This window comes from Chiloscyllium plagiosum, chromosome 36 (genome assembly GCF_004010195.1).
Source record: "Chiloscyllium plagiosum isolate BGI_BamShark_2017 chromosome 36, ASM401019v2, whole genome shotgun sequence".
NCBI classification, from domain to species: Eukaryota; Metazoa; Chordata; class Chondrichthyes; order Orectolobiformes; family Hemiscylliidae; genus Chiloscyllium; species Chiloscyllium plagiosum.
In genome coordinates, this window is record NC_057745.1 from 2,756,156 (window position 1) to 2,780,676 (window position 24,521).

Here is a 24,521-nt window from a genome sequence, read left to right on the forward strand (position 1 = left end):
TGGCCCGTCTCCACACTGTGAGCAATTCTATACGTATGAAGTACAATCTTAAAACTTGGATTGAGGATTCACAGTAAAAATGCTCATTTGCTGGCAAATTTGCAATTCCCAACTCCATAAATCAGAAAAGATTAAAACGTACAGCCACAGGGATTGGTGACCCGTAGCAATCCTGTATCGAAATCAGCCTAAAACAAGGCAAAGCTGTTGTCACCAATTAAACAGTAACTGCTCAATGAAGGCTCTGTCTTTGGGAGGGAGTTATAGCTCTGTTTTGCTGGTATGGGGAGGGGGGTGGGGGTGGGAGGGGAAGAAAGAAGTGACAGCTGAAGACAGAGTGGAGGGGGAAGGAAGGAAAGGCAGTGGTACAGAGGAGAAAGATGAGGAACTATGTACCATTCTCAGGAATTCAAACCACTCCTGATCACTGATCAGTTTGAAAGTGCACGCACACTGGGCTAGTCAATAGATACTTGATGAACTCCACAGTCAAGCAGCCAGGAAATGGTCACTGCACAGACTCATATTTAAAGGAGAAAGTGAGGTCTGCAGATGCTGGAGATCAGAGCTGAAAATGTGTTGCTGGAAAAGCGCAGCAGGTCAGGCAGCATCCAGGGAACAGGAGAATCGACGTTTCGGGCATAAGCCCTTCTTCAGGACTCATATTTAACCAGTTACAGGAGTAGGGGCTGCTGATACAAGGGAGTCAGAGACCCAGAAATCAGTCCCCCAGATCATGCAGCAGCATCTGATAATGTGACCTGGAGAGCGGAACGTGGAGATGGAGCAATTACTGTTTCAATAACAGGTCAGTGCCTCAGTTGAACTTTGGTGCTAATTTTCTAAATGGCCCACTCGATTCAGATGGCAACCCATTAGCGAGAGAGCTATCATGTGTTTGGTTTGTTTAGAGATTAGAAACAACAATTGACTTATGAAATGGTAATGCACACCACAGTTTGTGAACGTGCTGTTGACTGCCTTGCTTGGTTTATTTAACCATGAAAAGCATCTCAGCTGGGGTTCGATATTCTCCTCACTTCCCAAGGCAGGGAAGGGTGGGGGGGGGGGGGGGGGGTTGCTTGCACAAACCACGGAGCATTTAGGGGGAAAGAAGCCAGTGATTTTGTTTTGGCAACTGAAATTGGAAGCTGCTTCTGTAAAAAGAGTTGAAGCATCGCGCTGCGAGGGATGAGGCACAAAGACCGGAACACCCACTACAATGTTCAGTCATATCTTCACCATCTTGATCAGGAACACACTCACCGTCCCTTCACTGGCACTGGGTCAAAATCACAACTGTTCAGAGAGGCAGCTCAGCAGCACCTCCTGCAGGGCAGGTGAGACTGGACGAGGAATGACAGCCCAGCCAGCAACACCCACATTCCACCAAGGATTAAAACCATGCTGTATGGGGACTGCTCTCTCAGGTGTTAATACAATCTAATTGGGATAAGAGAGAGAGACAAATCTGACAATCCTACCATCCATGAAGTGGAGGCCATTATGCCTTCTGCCAGCTCTTCAACTCATTTCACTTCCTTCCTGATGTTTCCCCATGGTCCTGGAGTATTTATCCGATTCCATTTGGATTACTCCATCTTTGTGCGTCTACCACCTGTTCCAGATCACACCAACTTGCTGCAGCAAGAGTATTTCTCATCTCCAACACTGGTTCATCCATCTTCAAAACTGGTCGGGGGGGTTGGGGGGGGAAAGAGAGAGGGAGGGCTATTCAACTCCATCAGAATCACTCCACCATTCAACATCACGATGGGTCTTCACCAGCAGCTCCACTTTCTTGCCAACTCCCTTAACCTCATTAGAGAATCTACTCAAAGATGGTGCAGCGTCATCGTGTAAGAGAGAGGATTGCAAAGATTCCCAAACCTCAGCAAGAATTCCATTCCCAAATAGAGCAGCCTTTTATCCAGTAACCATGAACACCTCCCACCCCACAATCCAGCTCAAGGGTGTCCAGTCAGAGGGAAGCAGCTTTTCCGCCCGTCACCCTCACCAAGAAAATCGGTTTCCATCAAATCACATCCCATCCTTTTAAACCCAAGAGTGCCGGCTGACTCTGGTCACCCCAGGAAGCCAATAATGAACCTTCATTTAACTCCATCCAATGGCAAGTATGTCCTCTTGAGGATAAGGAGATCAAGATTACAAGGCAAGTGGTAGACAGCTTAATCTGCTGTGGCCTTACCCTTATTTATAAAAACGTATCAAAGCAGTTTGATAAGTAGATACTGTGGTTGTTACCACCATCTAGGGAATATAAAACATCGGGTCACAGAGAGCCCGGCATAGCTGACCCAGGATGAGAACTTTCTTCATCGAGATCCTCCAAAGTGTTCTACCCCAGAGACATCGGGAGGAATACACTGTTGTCAAGTATCCTCCAACCAGGAGTAGACAGATTGCAGGCACCCAATGGGAAGTCGTTTTTGGGAAAGCTGGGGTCAACAAGGGGGTGTGGGATGGAGGTGGAAGGTCAACCATGACACCGTTGCATGTTGAAGCAGGCTGGAAGGGCCAAATGGCACACGCCAGCAGCTATTCCTTACATTCGCGTGTTGGATTTGGAAGATTCAATCATTCTATCGAAGAGTAAAAGTGTCAGGGAGCAAAGAGAGAGTACTTAAGGTTTGCTTGTTGTGCTGAGTTTGGATGCCCAGAGAGAGGACGGCAAAATGGTTACAGAAACATCAGGTTCACAACTTATGGAGAAGTGATCGGAGCCTGGGCTGCCAACACTCCAGAAACTAAGAACTGGGCACTGCAGCTAGTAACACTAATGGGTAAAGAAAAACATCTCTGAAGGAACTTTCTAATTTTCAGTCATCTGGTTTAAAAATGCAATTGGGAACCTAGGTTTAATCACAGTCTGTTCACTTTCCAATTGACTGTGGGAAACAAGGATGGATGTGGGAGGTGAGCAAAGGCAGGTGAGGTTTGGTTGGGGGTCACCAGGAGGTGATAGGATTATGTAATAGCCACCACCGCAATGCTCCCCTCAATATTTCATTGGAAAGGGGTCAAACCCTCAGGACGTGTGCTGTCATCCTGCATGCACCTCCTCCAAGGCCATCTATAAACCATCACTTCAGTGACTATTACATGGAATCAAGCCAACACACCTTCACACACCAGCTCCCCCACTCCCCCCTCCCAATTTCCCTCCATGAAGGGTGGTTGGTTTGGGGGAGGGGAGGGGTTGCAGGAGAATAAAGAGTCATTAAAAAGGGGCTTCTTCAATCCCCAGTTGAGACTTGTAAAAACCTGATCATCATGGTCAGATCCCTCTCTGCTTAAATTGTCCCACTTCTCTTCCCCCACAAAGCTCTGCTACAAAACACGACTGAGGCCACATCACTGATCGCTTTCAAGAAGGATTTAGATATAATTCTCAGGACTAAAGGGACTGAAGGATATGGGGAAGTGGACAGGGGACTAAGCTGGATGATCAGTCACGTTCATATTGGCCTATTCCTGCTACTTTTTTTTCCTCTGTGTTTCAACTATAGGAATGAAACAATTATTTTCAATAAACCCACTAGAATAAAACAAAGAATTCCAAATACTGGAAATCTAAAACAAAAACAAACTGCTGGAGAAACTCAGCAGGTCTGGCAGCACCTGTGCAGAGAAAGCAGAGATAACATTTCAAGTCCGACATGGACTCCTGAACTCTGAAGCATTGCAGCAGTGTGGGGTCGTTGGAATCTCAGCTAACCTGGGCACAGCCAGACGATAATGACCAAATAATCAGCCCTCTCTTTTAAAAGATGGCGTTGATTGAGGGGTAATGATTGGCCAGGGTATCAGGCATAAGTTCATTCACTCTTCTTTAATATCGTGCCTCAATATTCCATATATCCACACACACGGATACAAGAGGAGTCTTCGTTTGATTAATATGTCAAAGACAGCTCCTCCAACAGGGCAGCACCCCCCCCATAGAGACACCTGGGGCTTCTGTCTGGATGGTTCTTCCTGTCTCTTTCCCGGGATTATAACGTACAACGTTCTACCTCAGAAACAAGAGGAACGACTTGGCTAGTGTCCGATCCCACAAATTCACCTCCAGCGCAGCACACATTGGGATCTTCTCTCAGCAGGAATGGTCTGTTTTACAGTCAGGCAGACATCTGGTGACCATTACAATTAAGAGGTGCCTTTTATACATCACTGACATGCAGGGGAAATCTCTCTAGACCGCAGAATGGTTTCAACAAAACTGAAAAGGCCAAGGTGGTTAAACGTAAGGCACGGTCTCAGACTGAGCTCTCACTCACAGGGCTGTAGAAAATTAAACAGCAACATAATTCACATCTTTTTGGGTAAAGTGAGCCAATAGTTTATCCCTCGCTATTATATGGTTTGGATGGGAATCTAAATATGAAATGGAGTGCCAAGCTAAAATCCAAGAGTGACAACAGAAAACCATCCTCATTTACAGGGTGAGGAAATCATTAACTCTTTCCCCCAAGCACAGCAGAAAGTGCTGAGGCTGGAGGAGGGGGCTCTGTTGAAGATTTCAGCAATAGATCAGAACATGTTGGAAAGAGTCAAAAAAGAAAGAGAAAAAAAAGAATAAATCAGGGAATCTAAAGGAGGAAAGTTAAAGTTAAGATCAGCCACCATTGAACAGAAGGGTGGTACAGGCCTATTCTTGCAGGCCCTTCACGAAAACTAAGGCACCAGAGATGGAGATTTACTGACACAAAGTGCCTGCTTCCAATGGGCAGAGATAAAGTGGAGGGAGGTGAACATCCCACAGTAACCGAGGGAACAGGGGAAAAACCCCAGAGCATTAAAAGCAACAATGGAGTTTGACTGGGATCTCAGTTAGGTCAGCAAGCGTCAATGAGCATCATTGTGAAATGACCCGTGATGAAAGAGTGAAAATCTGTGCCTGTTCATTCTGCTGGAAAATGATGCTGAGAGTTTTGCTGTTTGAAGATTAAATTTAGAGGGAGGAAGTAAAACTCTAGAGGACAACTTGTCCAGACTGTTTATGCCTGCAAATGGTATTATATATCAGCCAGGAGGCCTTTTTATTTGTTAACAAGTTCCAGACACAAAAAGAGGACAATCCTTCGCACAGTAGCATCTCACCGAGACAGGAGACAGTGCCTGGCCTTGGAGACTGCAGGGGCAGAGTTACTGACCCAGAGACAGAGATCAGAGCTTCTCAAACACAAATATTTTTTTTAAATATAAAACATTCAAAAAGCAAAGCCTTACATACATGATAAGTGCTCCCATCAAAACCTTGCAATTCTGAATATTTTCCACCTTCACTCCCAAACATTGAGGGGACAGTTTATGTTATAAACTTCTTAATCACAACTGGGAACAGACAGTTATAGCAAATTATTCCAAAGGCCAGGCTGTTTACATACTTTATCCAGAAGAAGGAGATAATCACAAAATAAACTATTGAACACGTGTGGGGAGAGAGCAAGAGAGCGACTTAATTTAAAAAAAAAGGGGTTTCAGAAGGTAACACATTGGCTCAAATTCACAAGTGAGGGCTGTAAGGCAAAATTAAACCCTTGCTCCCTGTCCTTTCCCAAAGATGATTGGTAGGTAACACTTCCCACGACTGTGGAGACTGGAGGAGTTGAAAGCAAGAGAACATTAACCAGAAGCAGTCAGAGACAAACCATTTAAAACAAAACCGCAGAAGCGGGATCCTGCATCTGACAACAAACTTGCCTTAATCCAAGAACCGTCAGGAGGAGAGAACATTAGAATAAAAAGGTGCCGCCCCATCATCCTGCTCATAGCCACAGGCAGCACAGAGCACATCCTGCACCATAAAGTAACTGGATTGGCTGGCCATTAATGTAGAGACCACCAGTGGCCTTTTGTCGGGGAGTAGGGGGTGGGGGAGGGGAGACTGTTACCCTACACCCAGGTGCCTCCTGCCACCCCCACCCCCCAATCAAATCAAGCCTCCGTTTTCTTAGGACAGACAAAAAAAAAGGCCATGCCTGAACAACACTGCAGCGTGTGAGAGAGACACACACACAAACACAACCACAGTAGAGGCGCTCCTTGATTGCCCATAATTCCATCATTGCAACGGTTCATCAGACAAGCTGACTGGCTGCCTGCTTTAATGACAGCCCAACAGTTGTATTCAGCCAGATTCAAGGAAGCAATTACCTCAAAAATGGGGTCACAGGCCTAACTCATTTGCCTTAATTGAATTCCAATATCTGCCTCCAGCTGCCACGACCCATCTCTTGGCCTCAACTCTCCCACACACAAAAAAAAGGAGGAGGCTAATCAAACTGTGGCCTCTTTATTCTGAAGCCTCCTATACATCTTGCCATTTTTGAAAGAAGGGAAAAAAAAATCTTTTATAAAGCATCCAAGAGGAGACCAGATCAATTTGTCTTCAGGAGTTGGGTGGAGTGTCTGAAGGTAGTTTATTCATTTATGCATCAGAAGAAAAGATTAAAGCAAAGTACGTGTCTGAGGCTTTGGATTTCTCCTTTTCCTGATTACACCCTTGCTCACATCTCCAACACTTAGCGGATCATGTTGTGTTAAACCCCTTTCCACCCCCTCTAGCATCTTCATTGACAGCCACCAGAGTCTTTTCACGTCAAATATCTCCAGTTGCTGCAATGTCACACACCATTGAAACCATTAATTAGACGTGCTAAACACTAATTTAACCCAATTAATTTCTATAGCGACTTGCATCAAAATACAACATTGTCAGAGCCAATTGTGCAGTCACAACTTGAAAGGAGGGTGAGCGACAACTCTTTAATAAAAAGGCACCAGACCTAGTGATCAGGTTTTTAATAAAATGGAACAGGATTCAAGGCAAAACTTGATCTGCCAAGCAATGGGTTTAGCTTTGCAACCCTGCCCCCTCTCTCCCTCCAAAACAAACACTCATTTCAGTTGGTGGAAATTGTTAGGGGCTTCAGAGTACAGCTAAACATCAATGACCTAAAACCAGGAGTTGCAAACCTGCTACTTCACAAAGCTTAGTCTCATACTGTAGGTGACTAAGATCAAAGGAACTCTCTCTAACGCTCTGCAGTGATCTCCTCCAGGTACTGCCAGCACTGCTGTGTTAGGATAACGGGCATACCCTTTAAGAGACAGTGTGACAGTACCCCTTTAAAAAGGGATATGCTCGTGAATCTCACAGAAGATGTGACCCAAGAATGGTTGGGGGGAAAAAGCAGGTTTCCATCCTAACTGACTGCTGAAAGCATGCTGCTCTGTTGTAACCAAATTGCTTAATATAGCCTTGGCACTGATGTGCCCATGTATGATACTTGTACTTGTTAATGAGCTACAATAAATGCCTTTTGGATCTTCCAATACCACATGAGCTACACCTCTTTTCTTAAAGGGAGACAATGGCCTTTTGGTATTATCACTGGACTGTTAATCCAGAGGCCCAGGTAACCCCCAGGTTCAAATTCCACCACTCTAGATGTTGTGGACTGGACAGATACATTGAGGAGGAGAGGTGTGGGAGCAACTGGAAGCAACACAAGAGCAGGAATAGGTTATTCAGCCCATTGGGTCTGCTCTCAATCAGCCACTTCAATGCTTTTGTCCCCTATTGCCATATTCCACTACATTTTCAGTCTGTAAAAATCTACCTTAAACAGACTGAAAGGCTGAGCTTCCACAGCCATCTGGGGGAGAGAATTCCAAAGATTCACAACCTGAATGAAAACAATTTATCTCAGTCCAAATTGTGCCCTTAGTTCAAGACACTACAATCAGGGAAACATTCTTCCATCTGGCCCATCTATCCCTTTTAAATAAAAACTTTCAATGAGAGGGAGGCTTTTAATTGGACAATGGATTGAACAGCCAGTGCAGATTTATAATTATGCACACAGGCTGTGCCAACATTTACTGCTGGCAAACAGCAGTTTTTGATTTTTGTTGTTTCATTAAAGATAGTCTTTGTTACAGATCATTAAAGCACCACCGTCCTTTCAACAGGCCAAATGTATTAGTTTACTCTTCAATACTGTCAAGTAATAATAAAGGAGAGTGTACACACTGTGAGAGGCAGATTGGGAACTCCACGTACCCCGATGATCGAATTTAGTTCCGTCATAGTCACCTGCTTGGCACGCTCAACAGCTTGTGCCACTTGCTGCTGATGCTGAGAGATTGAGGGGAGAATCAGGAAGTGGGAAAGAGAAGAAACACATTCAAAAAACATCCAGGAATTATGCAGTTTCAATTTCTTTTTTTAAGATGGAGGTAAACAAGGTGAAACCACATTTTAAAAAAAAGATTGAACAGCAGGTGGTGTTCAACTAGTGCTGTCCAATAAACACTAACTCAATTCAGCTTGGACTGATCAGACACCAGCAAGAGATAGGCTGAACCAGAACAATATCAGTCACGGTGTGCTGCAGTGGCTCAGTGGTTAGCACTGCAGCCTCATAGCACCAGGGACTTGGGTTCAATTCCAACCTCAGGTGACTGTCTTTGTAGAGTTTGTACACAGTCTCCCCACGTCTGCATGGGTTGCCTCCAAAAGATGTGCAGGTCAGGTGGAAAGGCTATGCTGAATTGTCCCATAGTTTCCAGGGATATGCAGGCTGGATGGGCTAGCCTCGGAAAATGCAGGGTTTCAGGAATGAGGTGGGTCTGGGTGGGATCCCTTTGGAGGGTTGGTAGCGACTCAGTGGACTTAATGGCCTCTTCCCACTCGATAGAGATTCTCATCTCACAAGACCTGCTCAGAAGGAGATGTTGGGTAATTTCTCTACTCCATGCCTAAAGATTGCATTTTCAGATAAGACTAGGATCAATTTTACACACTATTTACATAACTATCCTCCACTGACCGCACAGACACTGGGAAAATAATCCTGTCTTTTTGGGGGCCACGAGTGTCAGGGAATATCAACTGGAGAACCCACCCCCTCCAAATTCCTGACAAACCTTCAGAGGGCAGCATGTTAGAGGGTCTTTGAGCAGCTTTAGGATTGTAGCTGCCAGCTCAGAAGAGGCTGCACCTCCCCACAGTCAGGGTAATGCAGCCCACGCACCATGCAGGGTCTGATCGGCGCAGCCTGCAGCGTGGAGGTGGGAGCAGTTACAGACAGTGGGAATCTCACACAAGGGACTGGTTTTCCTCTGCTCTAATCTTTAACAGAGTGAGAATGGTGATCAGAAATATGTTGAGGAACCATTGTTCAATCAACAGAGACACCACCAATCAGCAGTGTACAAGCCTGGGTCAGAAATGGGGGTGGGGAGTTAATAGAGGTCATGAATAGCCCACCATTGAAGGCCAACGAAATTCTCCAGTTCAAACTCAGAATGATGGCAAGTTGGAATTACAGGCCATTTTGCCATAACGTGCGTTTCATTAACACTAATTTGCTGTAACGCCATTGACAAATTGGGAATGCTGTTTCTAAAGTGCAAACTTTTAGTTGTAACTTTAACGCGATTACATCGCCATCACTTTAAACATTAATGTGCAATTTTCCTACACAGGGTTGTACAAGGACGCAACCATCATGTTGAGAAGAATGACCTATAGATCCTCCAATTGCAAATATGGATTGAAACAGACAAACTTTTGTTAGACCAGGATATCGGGAGCATGGGGAAAACAGGGGGCAAACAAAATGCAGCAGAGTAGAAGGAGAGCAAAAAAGACACAAGGTACTGAATGAGCCATTCCTACGCTAGGATGGAGTGGGCATTGTAACAGCATTGACCAACTGTTAACCTGGGCATGCCAACATAACCAAGAGAAAATCCAGAACTTGGCCAATCTAACTCGTGCTCCCTGGTTGGATCCTTCCACACCAGCAAACTTTCTTCTATTTCAACCGCAGATAGTTCACAGCCAGGGTTTAAATTTTGACATGTGCCTGTATGGATGGAGCATAGACAGATTTGCACAGCATTCCTCCATTAAGACAACATCATGTAAGTGGGGTAATTAAGAGGTTACCCATTCAGATCACACTAGCACTGGGATCTGGAATACTCCCGTTCGGAATAGCCTTTTGTGGAGTGGGGTATAATAACAGAATAAGGTGGTCAGTATAGGCGATACTGAAGAGATGGTGTTTCAATGAAAGAGACAGGAAAGATTTCTCGTGACATGTACTGAATACAAACTGGATACATTTCAGCTTCAGTACTCTCATACAAAGCAGTGAATAGCAAGGAACTGGAAGATCAAGCAGGACCACTTACCTCTTGTGAAAGAAATGGCATGATTTGTGCCAAGATCGTGTTTAGCCTTTTGGCAATTTCAGTCTGAGCAGGAGAAAAAGGAAACAAGAGAGATAAAAAATCTTTGGTTAGTATTTCAAACAAACTGTTTTGCAGAACCACATGGCATCAGCAGATGACAAACACAAAGCAAAGAGGCAGGGGGAGATAACACCATTATGGAGCTAACTACTTATTGAAACGATATCACAGAATGCGACTGTGTCCAATAACAACAGCCAAGCAGGAGTCAGTGTCCATGAGAAACACGGTGCATGCCCATTCACAGAGAAGTCACATCCAGTTTTACAGCAGTAACTGGGGGAAGAGAGAACGACTGTGCAAGAGAGCAGATGATGGCAAATCAACGAGAGTGTAATTTATTGGGGTAAGTGTGTCAGAATAAGAAGGGTCAGTTTTACACTTGACCAGGAGTTAAAATTGGTTTTAAAATTCCTTTAAAAACTTTTCCTGAATCAGCTAAGTCAGTTTGAAGGCTCCAACTCTAATTCAGAGCTGGAGACTTAGAGAGTTATAGATGCCAGGTCATTGCCTACATGGGGTTTAAACTTTGAAGTCCCACATGGTAATTGCTTGGAAGTGATCACAGTGTATCTTTCAGGACTAGTGTCTGATCATTTGGAGATAGGAAGATCTGAGTCACATTTAATAATCATATATCCATTAAAAAGAAAAACCACCTCCACACACCATCCAAAGCAGGATTTCATCCCTTCTATTTAATCTCAGTTATACAAAGTGCAATAACTGGATCAAAAAAGCTGCTGCTCAAGTTACAAACAAACAGAAATCATTCAAACACTTCCAGCTTTTCCTACACTTCAAACAACTTGATGGATAATCTTCAACTTTCAGCCTAACTTCCCGCACACTCCTGTACAGTGGTGAGACCATTAAGGCCTATAGATATTGGCTGCTCACCATCACACCAGGACCAATCCTTGGCAAAAAAAAAGCCAGTAATTCCCAACAGCCACCAGAAATCGCGATAGAGGTTTAACCAGAATGACCAGAAAATGGCGGGGAGATCGAGCCCACGTTCCTTGACTATGGCCCACAAGCACGTTGCCATGGGAACAAGTCAGCACTGCAGGTACAGATTGCATCAATTTTGTTTCATCTCTGCCTCTTCACTCAGAAGACAGGAACCTGAGACTTCCTAGCTCAGATGAGACAAGCCTACAACAGGGATAGAATGACCAGAAAATGGTGGGGAGATTGAGCCCGCGTTCCTTGACTATGGCCCACAAGCACGTTGCCATGGGAACAAGTCAGCACTGCAGGTACATAATGCATCAATTTTGTTGCATCTCTGCCTCTTCACTCAGAAGACAGGAACCGGAGACTTCCTAGCTCAGATGAGACAAGCCTACAACAGGGATTGGAGATTGCTTTACTGAATTAGGAGCTTTCAAAAGGGATTGTACTTTAGCCCAACATGTTAAACAAGGCACTAGAGAACACTTCGGGCACAGTCCAAGTGCTCTGAAATACACAGAGGTTTGCTCTTCTCGTTCTAGTTGCTTGAACGCAATTCTCCACGCTGCCCAATTAAGCACACAGTCTGCCATCCAAACAAATCACAGGCTGCACCTTATGCAGCTCTATTAACAATCTCCCTCATGGTCAGCCCTCACTTAGAAAACAAGGCCAGTAAAGCAAAAATACTTCAGCAATCGCAAAGCTCCTATGCTAAGGAAACATTTATTCCTGACTACGTGAAACAGTCACTGCTGAACACATTCCTTACACACCATAAATTTCACAAGTACCTGTACACTGAAAGGGAACGATTACCTGACTAAACAGTTCAAAAGGATTATTCTTGTACATTTCAGCTCACAGACATCTGAAGTTTCATTAAGAGACAATCACCATGGTAGATGTTCCTATTCCCTCTATCACTAAACCTGCACGTAGTCTTTGATGTTAAACAGCTGTCAAAACGACATCAAATCCAACCTTCAGCATTCTCTGTGGGCTCCAGCATAAAGATCAGGAGTACAGCAGACTTCTGAAGTCAAAGACAGTTTGAACAGACCAATAACATAGAAGATGTAAACATATCAGTTCACAAGGCCTGCTCCACATGAAAAGGGGGAGTGATGGTGAGGAGAGAGACACAGACTGAGAAAAAGAGAGGGAAAAAAAACACAAGATAGAGACAGAGGAGGAGGCTGGCGTAGACTGAGGAAGCTGTCCACCTTTAGGCTGGGATTGTGCTACTCTTTAGGTAATTGATATGTTGAACACAGAACTCCCTCGGGCACCACCACCCAAGGACATGCTGACCCCCTCAGTAAACCTCCACCAGGACAGGATGTCACCAAAACTGAATCTTAAAGTAGGCTTAATGCAAGTAACAACCAAAGCTGTTCTCAGCTCACCAACTCTTCACTGAGCTTCACCTTGCCATGCCCCAGTTTGAGAAGGTCCCTCAGCACCATGTCTCAGTGTATCAGTGTAGCCCCCCCCCAACCCCAACGGAAGAGAGCAGATGCTCTCAAACCAGTCCGTGCCTCTCAGCTGTCTAACTTTCACAAAGGGGCTGAGAGTCAGTCAGAGGAGGATAAATGAAGCGGAGGCTGCTCCATCAGGCTTAGCCAGCTCAGTGAGGTTGCACCGATGGGTCAAATGGAGGGTGGGAAGTTTTTTTCCCCCTCTTATTTCAACAAGAATCAATCATACAGCATGGAAACAGTCTTATTGGTCCAAATCATCCACACTGTACAGATATCCCAAATCAGACCTAGTGCCATTTGCTAATTCTACTCTGCTAAACAGCACATTGTGGATTTTGTCTGAAATACTGAACTAATATGTTAAACTTGGTAGAGAGGATTGAACAATTATCTCACCAGTAGCTTAGTTTACTCATTTAGCTTAAAATCATATAATTTGCTTGGAATATTGTCTAGACCCACTGAACAGAAAAAATGTTTGACCCTTCAACTAAAACCCATTCTCCTCTGCTTTAGAGTGAAATTTATAAATAATTATATTATAAACCTTTATTACAATATTTTATGTACGTTGAGACTTTGGGGACGTTGACAATTTTTACATTCCTTACACTCCCAATGCATCAAATGATGGGGTGGGCGGGGGGGGGGAAAAGAGTTCTTCCTGTTAATCAACTTGTAAATTAAGAGCCCTACAACTGCTACTCAAGTAAAGTGGTGTTTTTAAAATGGTCATGGAATTTTTTTCCCCCACTGCATCTTTCTGGGGATTCTCGAAGTGACCAACCACTTTCAGACAGAGGGACAGTTCACAAGTCACTCCTGTCCACTGGCCTCCAGGTTTTCTGGTGGTTCAACATTGCAATCCCCACACGACACAGATGCCAAACAATTGCAAATAAAAAACAAAAAATCCACTTTACAAAACAACACAAGAAAGCACTCAGCATTTTAACGTATGTCTGTATAGGGAGAGACTCTACACATGGAGGGCATGTGCCTATCACTGCCTGACCAAAAGCATACCCCACCTGGTGGAACTAGGAAGCAAGCCAAGTCCACAGCATTAACTCATGACAGATTCCTGGTATTCAGGCCCTCCACATTTGTATTTATATGGCATCTTTCATAACCTCAGCACAGTGGCTCAGTGGTTAGCACTGCTGCCTCACAATGTCAGGGTCCCAGGTTCAATTCCAGCCTCGAGTGACTGTGTGGAGTTTGCACATTCTCCCAGTGTCTGGGTGAGTTTCCTCCGGATGCTCCGGTTTCCTCCCACAGTCCAAAGACGTGCAGGGCAGGTGAATTGGCCTTGGTAAATTGCCCATAGTGTCAGAGGGAAATGGGTCTGGGTGGGTTACTCTTCGGAGGGTTGGTGTGGACTTGTTGGGCTGAAGAGCCTGTTTCCACACTGTAGGAATCGAATCTAATCATTCTAAAAATGCTTTATAGCTGACTAAGTGCTTCCCCTGTTGTGTCACAGTGCAGAGCTGGGCAAAGTCTGCCCAGTGAAAAGTCTGCATCCAAACCTCTCCCCTCACCTCTATCCAAGGCCCCAAAGGATCCTTCCACATCCAGCAGAGATTTTCCTGCACACCCACACACCACCTCATCTACTTGGTCTGTTGCTATTGATGCGGTCACCTGTACACTGGGGAGACAGGATGCAGACTTGCGGAACGTTTCAGAGAACATCTCTGGGACAAATGCACCAAACAACCCCACCGCTGCATAGCTGACCACTTCAACTCCCCCTCCCACTCTGCCAAGAACATGCAGGTCCTGGGCCTCCTCCATCAAATCAAAGCCCAGAAGAAGAATGCCTCATCTTCTGCCTTGGGACCCTCCAACCACACGGGAGCAAGGTCGGTTTTACCAGTTTCCTCATTACCCCTCTCCCCCATCTAACCCTCCAACTCGACACCACCCTCTTGACCTGTCCATCTTCCTTTCCATCCATTCCAACCTAACACCACACACCCCACACCCCCAACACATTTCTTACACCCAAAACATCGACTCCCCTGCTCCTCAGATGCAGCCTGACTTGCTGTGCTTTTCCAGCACCACACTGAGACTCTCCTGCATCTGCGGTCCTCACATTCTCCCTGAACCTGGCAGCCAATGTGACCACAGCAACAAGCTCTTTCCCCTCTGTGCTGTTTAGTAGCAAGTTCAGTCGAGGATTCAGAAGAAGGTTCTATTCACCCAGAGAGTGGCAGGGATGGAGAACCCACTAGCACAAGGGTATTGTGGAGATAAAGGAAACGCTGTCACGGCATTGGAGTCTTTGCTCACCCAAGGAATTAGTGACACTGCTGAGGACCACAGCAACCTTCTCTACAGCAGGGGCCAAATTCCAGACAGGCACACCCACAGACCAACAGATGCAGGTGGGAATCCCTTCAAGAGGAAGGCAATGGCCAAGTGGTATTAAAACGCTGCACTCTTAACCCAGAGGCCCAACTCTGGAGACCCAGGTTCTAATCCTGCCATGGCAGATGGTGGAATTTGAATTCAATAAAAATCTGGAATCAAGAGTCTGTGATGACCAGGAATCCATTGTCAATTGTTGGAAAAACCCATCTGGTTTACTAATGTCCTTACCTGGCCTGGCCCACATGTGATTCCAGACCCACAGCAATGTGGTTGACTCTTAATCAGTATTTATTGCCCATGCCAGCCGGCAGTTACCTAGTGACACCCTCATCCAGTGAATGAGTAAAAAAAACCTGTTCCCAAGTGGGATGGAGCAAAAATTAACAGTTATTAGCCTGTTATGGAAAGTCTTAGTGGGTTACAGTTAACCACGACTCAGCACAGCGCAGTTACTTTCAGCTGGCCAGGTATGTGTGTTTAAACAGAGACTTGAAACCTCTTTTCCATTTGAAACTGGGAGGTTGCATTCTGTTTATCCAGAAACAAAATGACAGTGGTTTCTTTTTCTCCTCCTGACCCCTGCACCCCCACCCCCAATTTTAATATGGAAAAAGGAGTTCTCTACTTACAACAGGTTAAAATCTAAAAAAAAAACCTCATTAATGTTCAGATTGTAAGCATATGTACACGGGGATGGGGGGGGGGGAAATCAAAAAAAAAAATGAGAAAAATGATACCTTGCCAGACAGAACGAGTCTGCAGCGCAGATGCAAATACTATTTCAGAGTCATCAAATTCTGCAGTCCATCTGTTCAAACCAGCCTTGCATCATTATCACTTGAAAATTTTAAAATTGAGATTGATAGATTTTTGTTAGACACGGGTTTTGCACAGAGTCTTGGGCTGGACAAATGATTCCAATCAGCCAGTTACGATGCAATTGACTTGCCTGATCCCTTTGCTGCAGGACCATATGCTCACTAAATTCAAGCATTGCCCTACCACCTACAAATACCATAACTAGACAGCAGTGAACCGCAGGGGTTTTGTTTGCTCAACCCAACTCAAGATAAGTGTGGGCTCTGAAAACACATCTGAATAGTCAGTCACCAAAAGTCTGACACACAACACAAAGTCCAAATTAGCAGAGTGTGGATCTTACCAAGCTTTACACCTCACAATAATACTCAGAGACCTCAGTGGCAAAAACACACCACTCAGAACAGCAATGGTAATTTTAGCCAAGAATAATTCTCAATCCATCTTTCCCGTTACTATGGCTACATGAGAACCAGTCCCAGAGATCGTTATGTAAATTGCATCTTTCTTTGACCACAACAGTCTGTGAAACCGCTCAATATGCACCAACGCAGGTCATTCAATTGGAGTTTAAGCTGCTAATCGGAGCCACTTTGCAAATTAAGTGCAGATAACGTGAGCAGACAGCAGTAGCAGGCAAAGAGGGGAAAGGAGGTTCCTAACTTGAGGCTTCTGTCCCATTTATTATACTCTTCAACACAGCCTCCCCCATGCTGCACCTCCCCCCCCCTGCACCTCCCCCCCCCTCAACCATAACCCAGACAAATTTATCTTGCTTCACTTTCTCAGGTAACGTCACATATCGCAACACACAAAGTTATGACTCGTTACATTCAGAACAGATTTACAGGAGTGGGAAAGCATAATTGGAGCAGCACTCTATTTGCATTTAGATAGCACCTCAAGATATTCTAAGGGTAGTGATTGTAACAAGGTCAGTCAGCTGGAGCTCAATGAGTTGCCTGATAGTCTGCTAATTTGGTCCAATCAGGGAGCCCTGGCTGACAGATAGTTTCTCTGACACGGTGTCCCCTAACACTCACAGTGGACTCTGAAGAGGCAGTACTAAAGTCAAGGATTGCTCATGGTTACATAAAGGGGTGACTTGGTGACAGGATACTGGCCTCTGTGGAGTTATTTCACCAAGCTACATCCCACAAGCTTATCCTGCATCTGGCTCAGCCTCCAATTCAATGGCACAGCAGTGATCCCAGAGGGAAGTGTGCAGTTGGATTTAGACCAGGATCAGACTTGGCTGTCAAGACGAACACCGTCTGTCTACACCATCCTTAAAAGACAGATATGGACAACACTCTTCTTGGGACAAGCTCCCTCAGTAATGTGCAGTGCCAGAAGGCACAGACTCTGAAGAGCGGAAAGGTCTAACATTCTCTGACAGACTTCTTCCGGGTGACACCATCATTGAATCAAAAAGCACAGGAAGCACCCCTGTTGCCATTCGGCCCATTGGGTCTGTGCCGGCCCTTCGAAACTGCTATCCAATTGCTTTCAGTCTCCAGGAAACATCTCCCCTTAAAAATATTCTATTCAATTTTCTTCAGAAAGCGACTATGGCACCTGCTTCCAGCCATACATATAGTGGTGTAAAAGGGGTTTACTTTCTGTCACCTCTCGTTCTCTAGTCACCCACCATAAACATTTTCAAGGTTAAAAACCAGCCTCAGTTAATTGGTATCTAAATCGTATAGAATTGCGAACACCTTGATTAAATTGCCAACTCCTCTGGTGCTCCAAGAACAACCCCAAGCTTCTCCAGTCTCCATTCACACACCGACTCCCAGTTTGTTTCATAATCCCAACATAACCAGCCCCACCACCATTACCCACCTTGCTAATATCACAACACATACTAACTGGTAGTAATAACATTGCCAGCTTAAATAGAACCAAAAAGGTGATCAAAGTAAACGGATGTTAGGACCCATTCCACAAATCCCATATTGAAATGGAGGGAGGATATTTTGGGATAAACTGGAAATGATTTGAAGTTCCGCCTCCAAAAACCAGCAAAGTAACTTCCTGTCCGACATGACCTGATAAGTACAAACCAGAAAGTGCCTGAAATATTCAGTTCAGCCTCAGGTGAGAAACAGTGTAATATTTTTCTCCCTCCAGTCAAGGACACCGTGAACTCGGTTTCTCTCTTCACAAACATCATCAAGCTTGCTGAGTATTGCTAGGATTTGTTTTTCTTTCAGATTCCACACACCTGGAAAGTCACACTTTTGTTTTTAGATCCTGGTGTTTCCTGCAACCTCTCATTGTTGTCGCCAATTTAACTAGTCCCCAAGTGTCAAGCATTGAAAAGTCCTGCTATCAAATAAGCTAATACTGCAGTATTTTATTAAAAGTTTTACCTTTAAATTGCACCACAGGCTATATCTCACAATATTGTCAGCAACAGAAGAGCAGCACAGTGACTCAGTGGTTAGCACTGCTACCTCACAGCACCAGAGACACTGTTTCGATTCCAGCCTCGGACAACTGTCTGTGTTGAGTTTGCACATTCTTCCCGTGTCTGCGTGAGTTTCCTCCCATAGTCCAAAGGTGTGCAGGTTAGGTGAACTGGCCATGCCAAATTGCTTATAGCGTTCAGGGATGTGTACGTTAGGTGCATGGGTCAGGAAACTGTAGGAGAATGGGTCTGGGTGGGTTACTCTTCGGAGGGTCACTATGGACTAGTTGGGCCAAATGGCCTGTTTCCACACTGTAGGGATTCTAAGAAAATATGCATGCATTACCCAAGAGTTCAGTCTTTTGAAAGAAAGATTAAGCTGGAAATAAATTCACAAAATTGCTTTTCAGCATCCTCCTAAGACAGTCCGAACACATGAAAAACTTTCCTAGTCAGAGTTCCGTTTCACTGACACTGGGGACTGGCAAACAGCTTAAGTAGCTTTCTCTGTATTAATCAGCCATAGTCTTAAATCAAAATCTTTTCACTATCATAGTCAAATTGCAAGAGTAGGGCTGTTTTGGTGCAGTGGTAGTGCCCTACATCTGAGCCAGGGGGTCTGGATTCAAGCGCCATCTGCTCAGAGAGATGTGCAATAAAAAAATCTGGATAGAGTTGATGAGAAAATATCAAATTGAAAACATCGCAAGTACCAATGATGCAAATAGTTTGATAACCCTGTGGTTGTTAAGCTGTCAGAGTCACAGAAACCCTAATAGTTGATGAAGGAAACTTGTGCTCTTTAAGGAAGCAAGCCTCCTTCCCCAAGTTGCCCTTTTGTAATAAGCTGCTCCAACCACATCAGCTCAAAATGCAAGTCAAATACATGGATCTTGGGGCAAGTAAGGGACTGATAACACACACCATCCTTGACAGCAAAGCCACATTCAGGAGAACGAAATTCAATAATCTGCAATATTTTGTCTGGCACTATCTGACTCTTCACGATAAGCGAGTGGAACAAGTCCTCAGTGAGAAAGCAGACTGGAGAGGAATGTGTTGGGCTAAGTTGCTTAAAACAAGCTCTATCCTTTGCTACAAATATCTTTCTTTAAAATTTCATCTGAAACAACAGGGCGGTTGAATACATTATTCACTCTCACTCTCTCCCCCATATCAGGCAACATGGTGCAGTGAGTAAGCCAGAACCTGGGAGGGTCACTGGGATCAGTACTAGGGCAATCTCTACCCCCGATTTGGATAAAGGGACTGAACACACGGTAGCTACTTGAAAGGGGTGCCATTTCAGTAAGGCTAATGTTGTCCTATTTTTAAAAACTTATTTTTCAACTCTAAAGTAATGCAACTACTTTTAATTCCTCTGCTGTATCTAAGAATTGAACCTAAGATGTCACTATAAGGAGACAGACATTGCAAAAGCTCTTCACTGTACTTCTACACGGGGCAACGAAATTACATTGGATAACCGATGACACCATGAGAGGTGGGAAGGAAAGATGTCAAGGTGGTGGAGAGAGGGATAGAGTGAGGCTAAGGTGAGTGAACAAGATGTTGGCAGATGGTGTATAATTGCGGGGGGGGGGGGGGGGGGGGGTGGAAATGGGGGAGAAAAAAAAACATGAATTCACCCACTTTAGCAGTATGGAGGATAGGGGGCTAGTGTAGGTTAGGTGGGCTTGGATCGGCGCAACATCGAGGGCCAAAGCGCTGTATCTTTCTATGTTCTATTAAATGGAGAATTGAAGTGCGAAGCGCAATGAGCATCACGGAACATGGAATACAAATAGATATCCATACAGCACACAATATCCATACAGCACACAAATAGATATCCATACAGCACACAATATCCATACAGCACACAAATAGATATCCATACAGCACACAATTCGGAAGACAATTGGAACGTTGCTATCTATTGCAAAGGGAATGGAACACAAAAACAGGGACAATTGTAATGAGGTACAGGGTCTTGGTGACACCACACTTGGAGCACATGGTGTAAGTTTAGCCTCTTTGTTCCAGTCTCCAGAGAGGAAATAATTCTAGCAACAGTATCGTCCTCAAAAAAAAAATCCAATTGGGTTCAGATTAGATTAGTGAGGGAAAGGGCAGCAATTGATAGCAGGTTGAGCACTGCAACCAATATGTGCAAGCTTCCCAGTTTGAAAAGAGACACTCTACCATGAAAAACCGCCCCGGGAGGGGCAGGGGGGGCCAACGACGTACTAATGCTCCCCACTGACCAAATCTTGGCCTGGTGACAACTGCAACAGGGAGGAAGCAAAACTGGAACAGGGAGCAAATTTTACAACGACATCCCACCCACACCCCAACACTGATGACGATGGCTTCAAACAGGCTGGGTGTTTTTTTTTAAACCCAGGGTTGGGGTGGTGGTGGGGGGGGGGGGAGGGGCAGATAAAAAAAGAGGGGTGGGGTGGAATAGTTCCAGCAGCTGGTTAGAGGGAGAGGATTGGAAAGCTATCCACAAGTAAATGCCAGCAACAGGTGAGAGATAAGGACGGAGATTAAAAAATAGCAAAAACAACCTCAAGGTTACATTTTTCTCAAAGATGTTGTGGTGACATTGTTGTCAAAACATAATGGAGGAGAGAGGAGAGAAAAAAAGGCTGGGACACAGTGATGCCAGAAATACTTTACAAGTAAAACAAAAGGTTCGGGGCAAAGAAAAAAGGACTGGAATCTGCTCCTGCAAACACTTAACCCTTTCAGAACTGAAAACCAAAAACAAAAAATGCTGGAGATCACATTAGGTCAAACAGCATCCATGAAGAGAGAGCAGGCTAACATCAAGTCCAGACCTGCAAAGAGTGTCATCTGGACTCAATGTTAAACTCAGCAGCTTTTGTTTACAGTTCTGATTCCAGCATCGAGTGTAACTTGCTCCGACCCAGTCCTCGTTCAGACCGAATCAGGCAAAGGCTACTCGACAGCAAAGATGCTCCCAGAATCTAGAACTTTGTCCGAACTAAACTCTAAAAAGATGCAGAAGAGGAAAGTCTCAGCAAGTATGCCCAGGAGGGCTGCTAAGGCTCCAGTATGACCCTGCAGTTTCTTGGCCTTTAATGTTAATTTCCAATGTCCTGCTGCGAACAATTAAAAAAAACTGAAGCATTAGAGACAGATTTCCTTCCTCTTTAAAAAGGTTCTTCAAAAGAGCATTGCAATGGGGGAGAAAGGGAGAGGACTGGGTGGGATGACACGTACAGGTCATTTGACAAGATCACCAGGAAGAGATCTGGATTGTAAGGTATTAAACCAACTCCTGTGGCTTGGAGCTGTCACAGCAAGTAGTATTCCTGGATGACCACCCAAACCAGCAACTTCGCATTTAACTAGAAACCAGAGGATGTGTGCCAGTGTCACAGATCCACAAATACGTGTGCACATCAGTCTGAATGAGAGGATGAACAATGCGAATGACAGATTAAAAATGAAGAGAAAACATGAGCTGGCAAGGCCCATTACACTACACCATCCATTAAGTGAATAAAAACAAGCCCCAGAGCACTGGTGGTCACACTCCTGCTCCACAATTATCAGCACTTTCTGCTGTCTAGCACCATTTCAAGTGCTCACTTCAGTACTCCCGTCAAAAGCATGGTGAAAGCTATTTGACCTTACACTATCATTAGGAACTGAGAAGTGAGACAGAGTATACATACGGGTGGGGGAGGGACAGGAAAAGGGGAGAAAAAATGAGCTGAGCACAGCCCTCCCTCCCCCCAGTGAACATACACTTGAATAATTCTTGCAAACATGTCATTTAAGTGGCTGGTGTTTATGATGCCACAAGGGAAAAGAATCAAAGCAGTGAGCAGTGTTTGTTGAAGCTAAGGAGACTCCAACAACCATTTCAATTAATAGCCATAAATCGCATCTATAAAAGATATCCTTTCATGCTGAAAAAATGTCAAAGCACTTTATGCAATGAATTACTTTGTGTACACAAGTCACTGGAGTTCACGGTGGCTCAGTGGTTAGCACTGCTGCCTCACAGCACCAGGGACCTGGGTTCAAATCCTACCCTTGGACAACTGTGTGGAGTTTGCACATTCTCCCTGTGGCTGCATGGGATTCATACCACAATCCAAAGATACACAGGGGAGGTGGCTTGGCCATGCTAAGTTGCCCCATAGTAACCAGGAACATGGTGGATTAGCCATGAGAGATGCTGGGTTACAGGGATGGGGTAGGATTCTCCTCAGAGGGTCAGGGCATACCCGATTGGCCAAATGGCCTGCATCCACACCATAAGGATTCTATGATTCACAAATCATAGAATTGTCCCCATGATCTCCCATCCCAGCAGCCACACTGTTCCTACATTCCCATTAGTAACTATGCCCCATAAACTAGCATGACTGAAACAAGCTAACTGGTCACGTTGCTCTTGTGGGAGCTTGCTGTGCACAAATTGGTTGCAGATCTCCCATCTTAGTGACTGCAATCAGTTCAAAACTAATTAATTTATGACAGATCCTCTCAACAAAAACGGATCAGAAAATCTTTAAAAAAGATTCACTTTGGAAACTAAGTGCCACTATGTGCAATCAGCAATACCCAGCACCACTGACCCACCAAAATACACAAGGAGCGGTCTCTTCCTGTCTCAGCAATAAAGCAAGGACTAGAGGATAATGGGGGTGTCATGATCAAACAATGGACTGGAAATATGGGGACACAGGCTGTTGTATGCCACTTTCAGGTCAGTGTTGAATTTTATATCCTTCACCAAATCAATATTTATTACAATCATTCTTGAAAATGGTAGCACTTACTATATTTTCTTTAAAAACCACAACACCAGGTTATAGTCCAACAGGTTTATTTGGAAGCACTAGCTTTCAGAGCACTGCACCTTCATCTGGAAGCTTACCTGATGAAGGAACAGCGCTCCGAAAGCTAGTGCTTCCGAATAAACCCGTTGGGACTATAACCTGGTATTGTGTGACTTTGTCCACCCCAGTCCAACACCAGCACCTCCACATCATGGCTACTATTAAATATGTCATCACTGTCCTCTTTGGGAGCATTTGATGTTTTAGATTATAAACAAGTCAGTTAAGAACAATTTAAAAATCCTAATGTGAGGCAAGTCTGCAGAACAGACAATCCTGGAGCAATGCCAGCCTGTCTCCACCATTTAGGACGGAATGGACAGCTCAGAACGAAGCCTACTCTCACTGACACGACCAGAAAAGTTACTTCTTGGTGTCAGAGTGATACATCAACCTCTCCAGCCCAGAGATCTCTTGGCATATCCAATCTCTTGACTGTCTCGATTCTTATCGCCCCTCCACTGGAAGTCACATCTTCAGTTGCCGAGAGCTAAAACTCTGGAAATCACTCCAGATCATCTCAAATCAAACATTCAGGAAGATATGCCCCTTGACTGAATTATATGGGGCGTTTGCCCTACGTCAATGTCAAGCTTTGTTGGATGGGAATCCTACAGAGTGCCTCAACATGTTGTACATGTTGATGAGGTCACTTTTGGAGTACTGTGTGCAGTTCTGGTCACCCTGCTATAGGAAGGATATTAAATTGGAGGTGGTTCTGAAAAGATTTACCAGGTGTTGCCACGAATGGGAAGACTCGAGTTCGAAGGAAAGGCTGGAAACCTTTCTTCACTGGAGCATGAGGTTTATAAAATCACTGAGGTGCATAGATAAGGTGAATGATGAGGGTCTTTTCCCCTGATGGGGACATATTTTAAAGTAGAAAGATTTTAAAAAAAGACATGATGGACAACTTTTTTTTCCCCAAAAGTGATTCACGTGTAGAATGAGTTGCCAGAGGAAGTGGTGGATGCAGGGGCAGTTACAATATTTGAGACGTTGAGACTAGGAAAGGTTTGGAGGGATATGGGCCAAACACAGACAAGTGGGACTAGTTTAGTTTGGGAACATAGTCCAACATGGACTGGTTGGACCGAAGGGTCTATGTTTCCATGCTTATGACTCTACTATATTCAAACAAAGTGCCACTTAAAAAGGCAAGTGTTGTTGCTGTAAATTTTTTTTATTGGGGCAGGATTGGGATATAAAATGGGAACAAGATGTTACTATTTAAAGTGTTGCAGGATGCGTTTAAGAGGCAGTAACTTTGCCAGCACTTTTACCTTA

At 44.6% G+C, this 24,521-nt stretch overlaps 1 protein-coding gene across 18 annotated transcripts in view; it reads right to left on the reverse strand.

Annotated features, from left to right (window-relative positions):
- Nucleotides 1-24,521, reverse strand: part of LOC122540892 (transducin-like enhancer protein 3) — a 73,826-nt gene that overhangs the window by 40,273 nt on the left and 9,032 nt on the right. For 10 of the 18 annotated variants that reach the window (XM_043677157.1, XM_043677148.1, XM_043677152.1 and 7 more), the window contains exons 5-6: nucleotides 10,234-10,296; nucleotides 8,063-8,167 (exon numbers count right to left, since the gene is read on the reverse strand). In XM_043677157.1, coding sequence (XP_043533092.1) covers nucleotides 8,063-8,167; nucleotides 10,234-10,296 — 168 coding nt within the window. The remainder of the gene's footprint in view (nucleotides 1-8,062; nucleotides 8,168-10,233; nucleotides 10,297-24,521) is intronic. The other 8 variants (XM_043677158.1, XM_043677155.1, XM_043677156.1 and 5 more) reach the window with 1 other exon arrangement.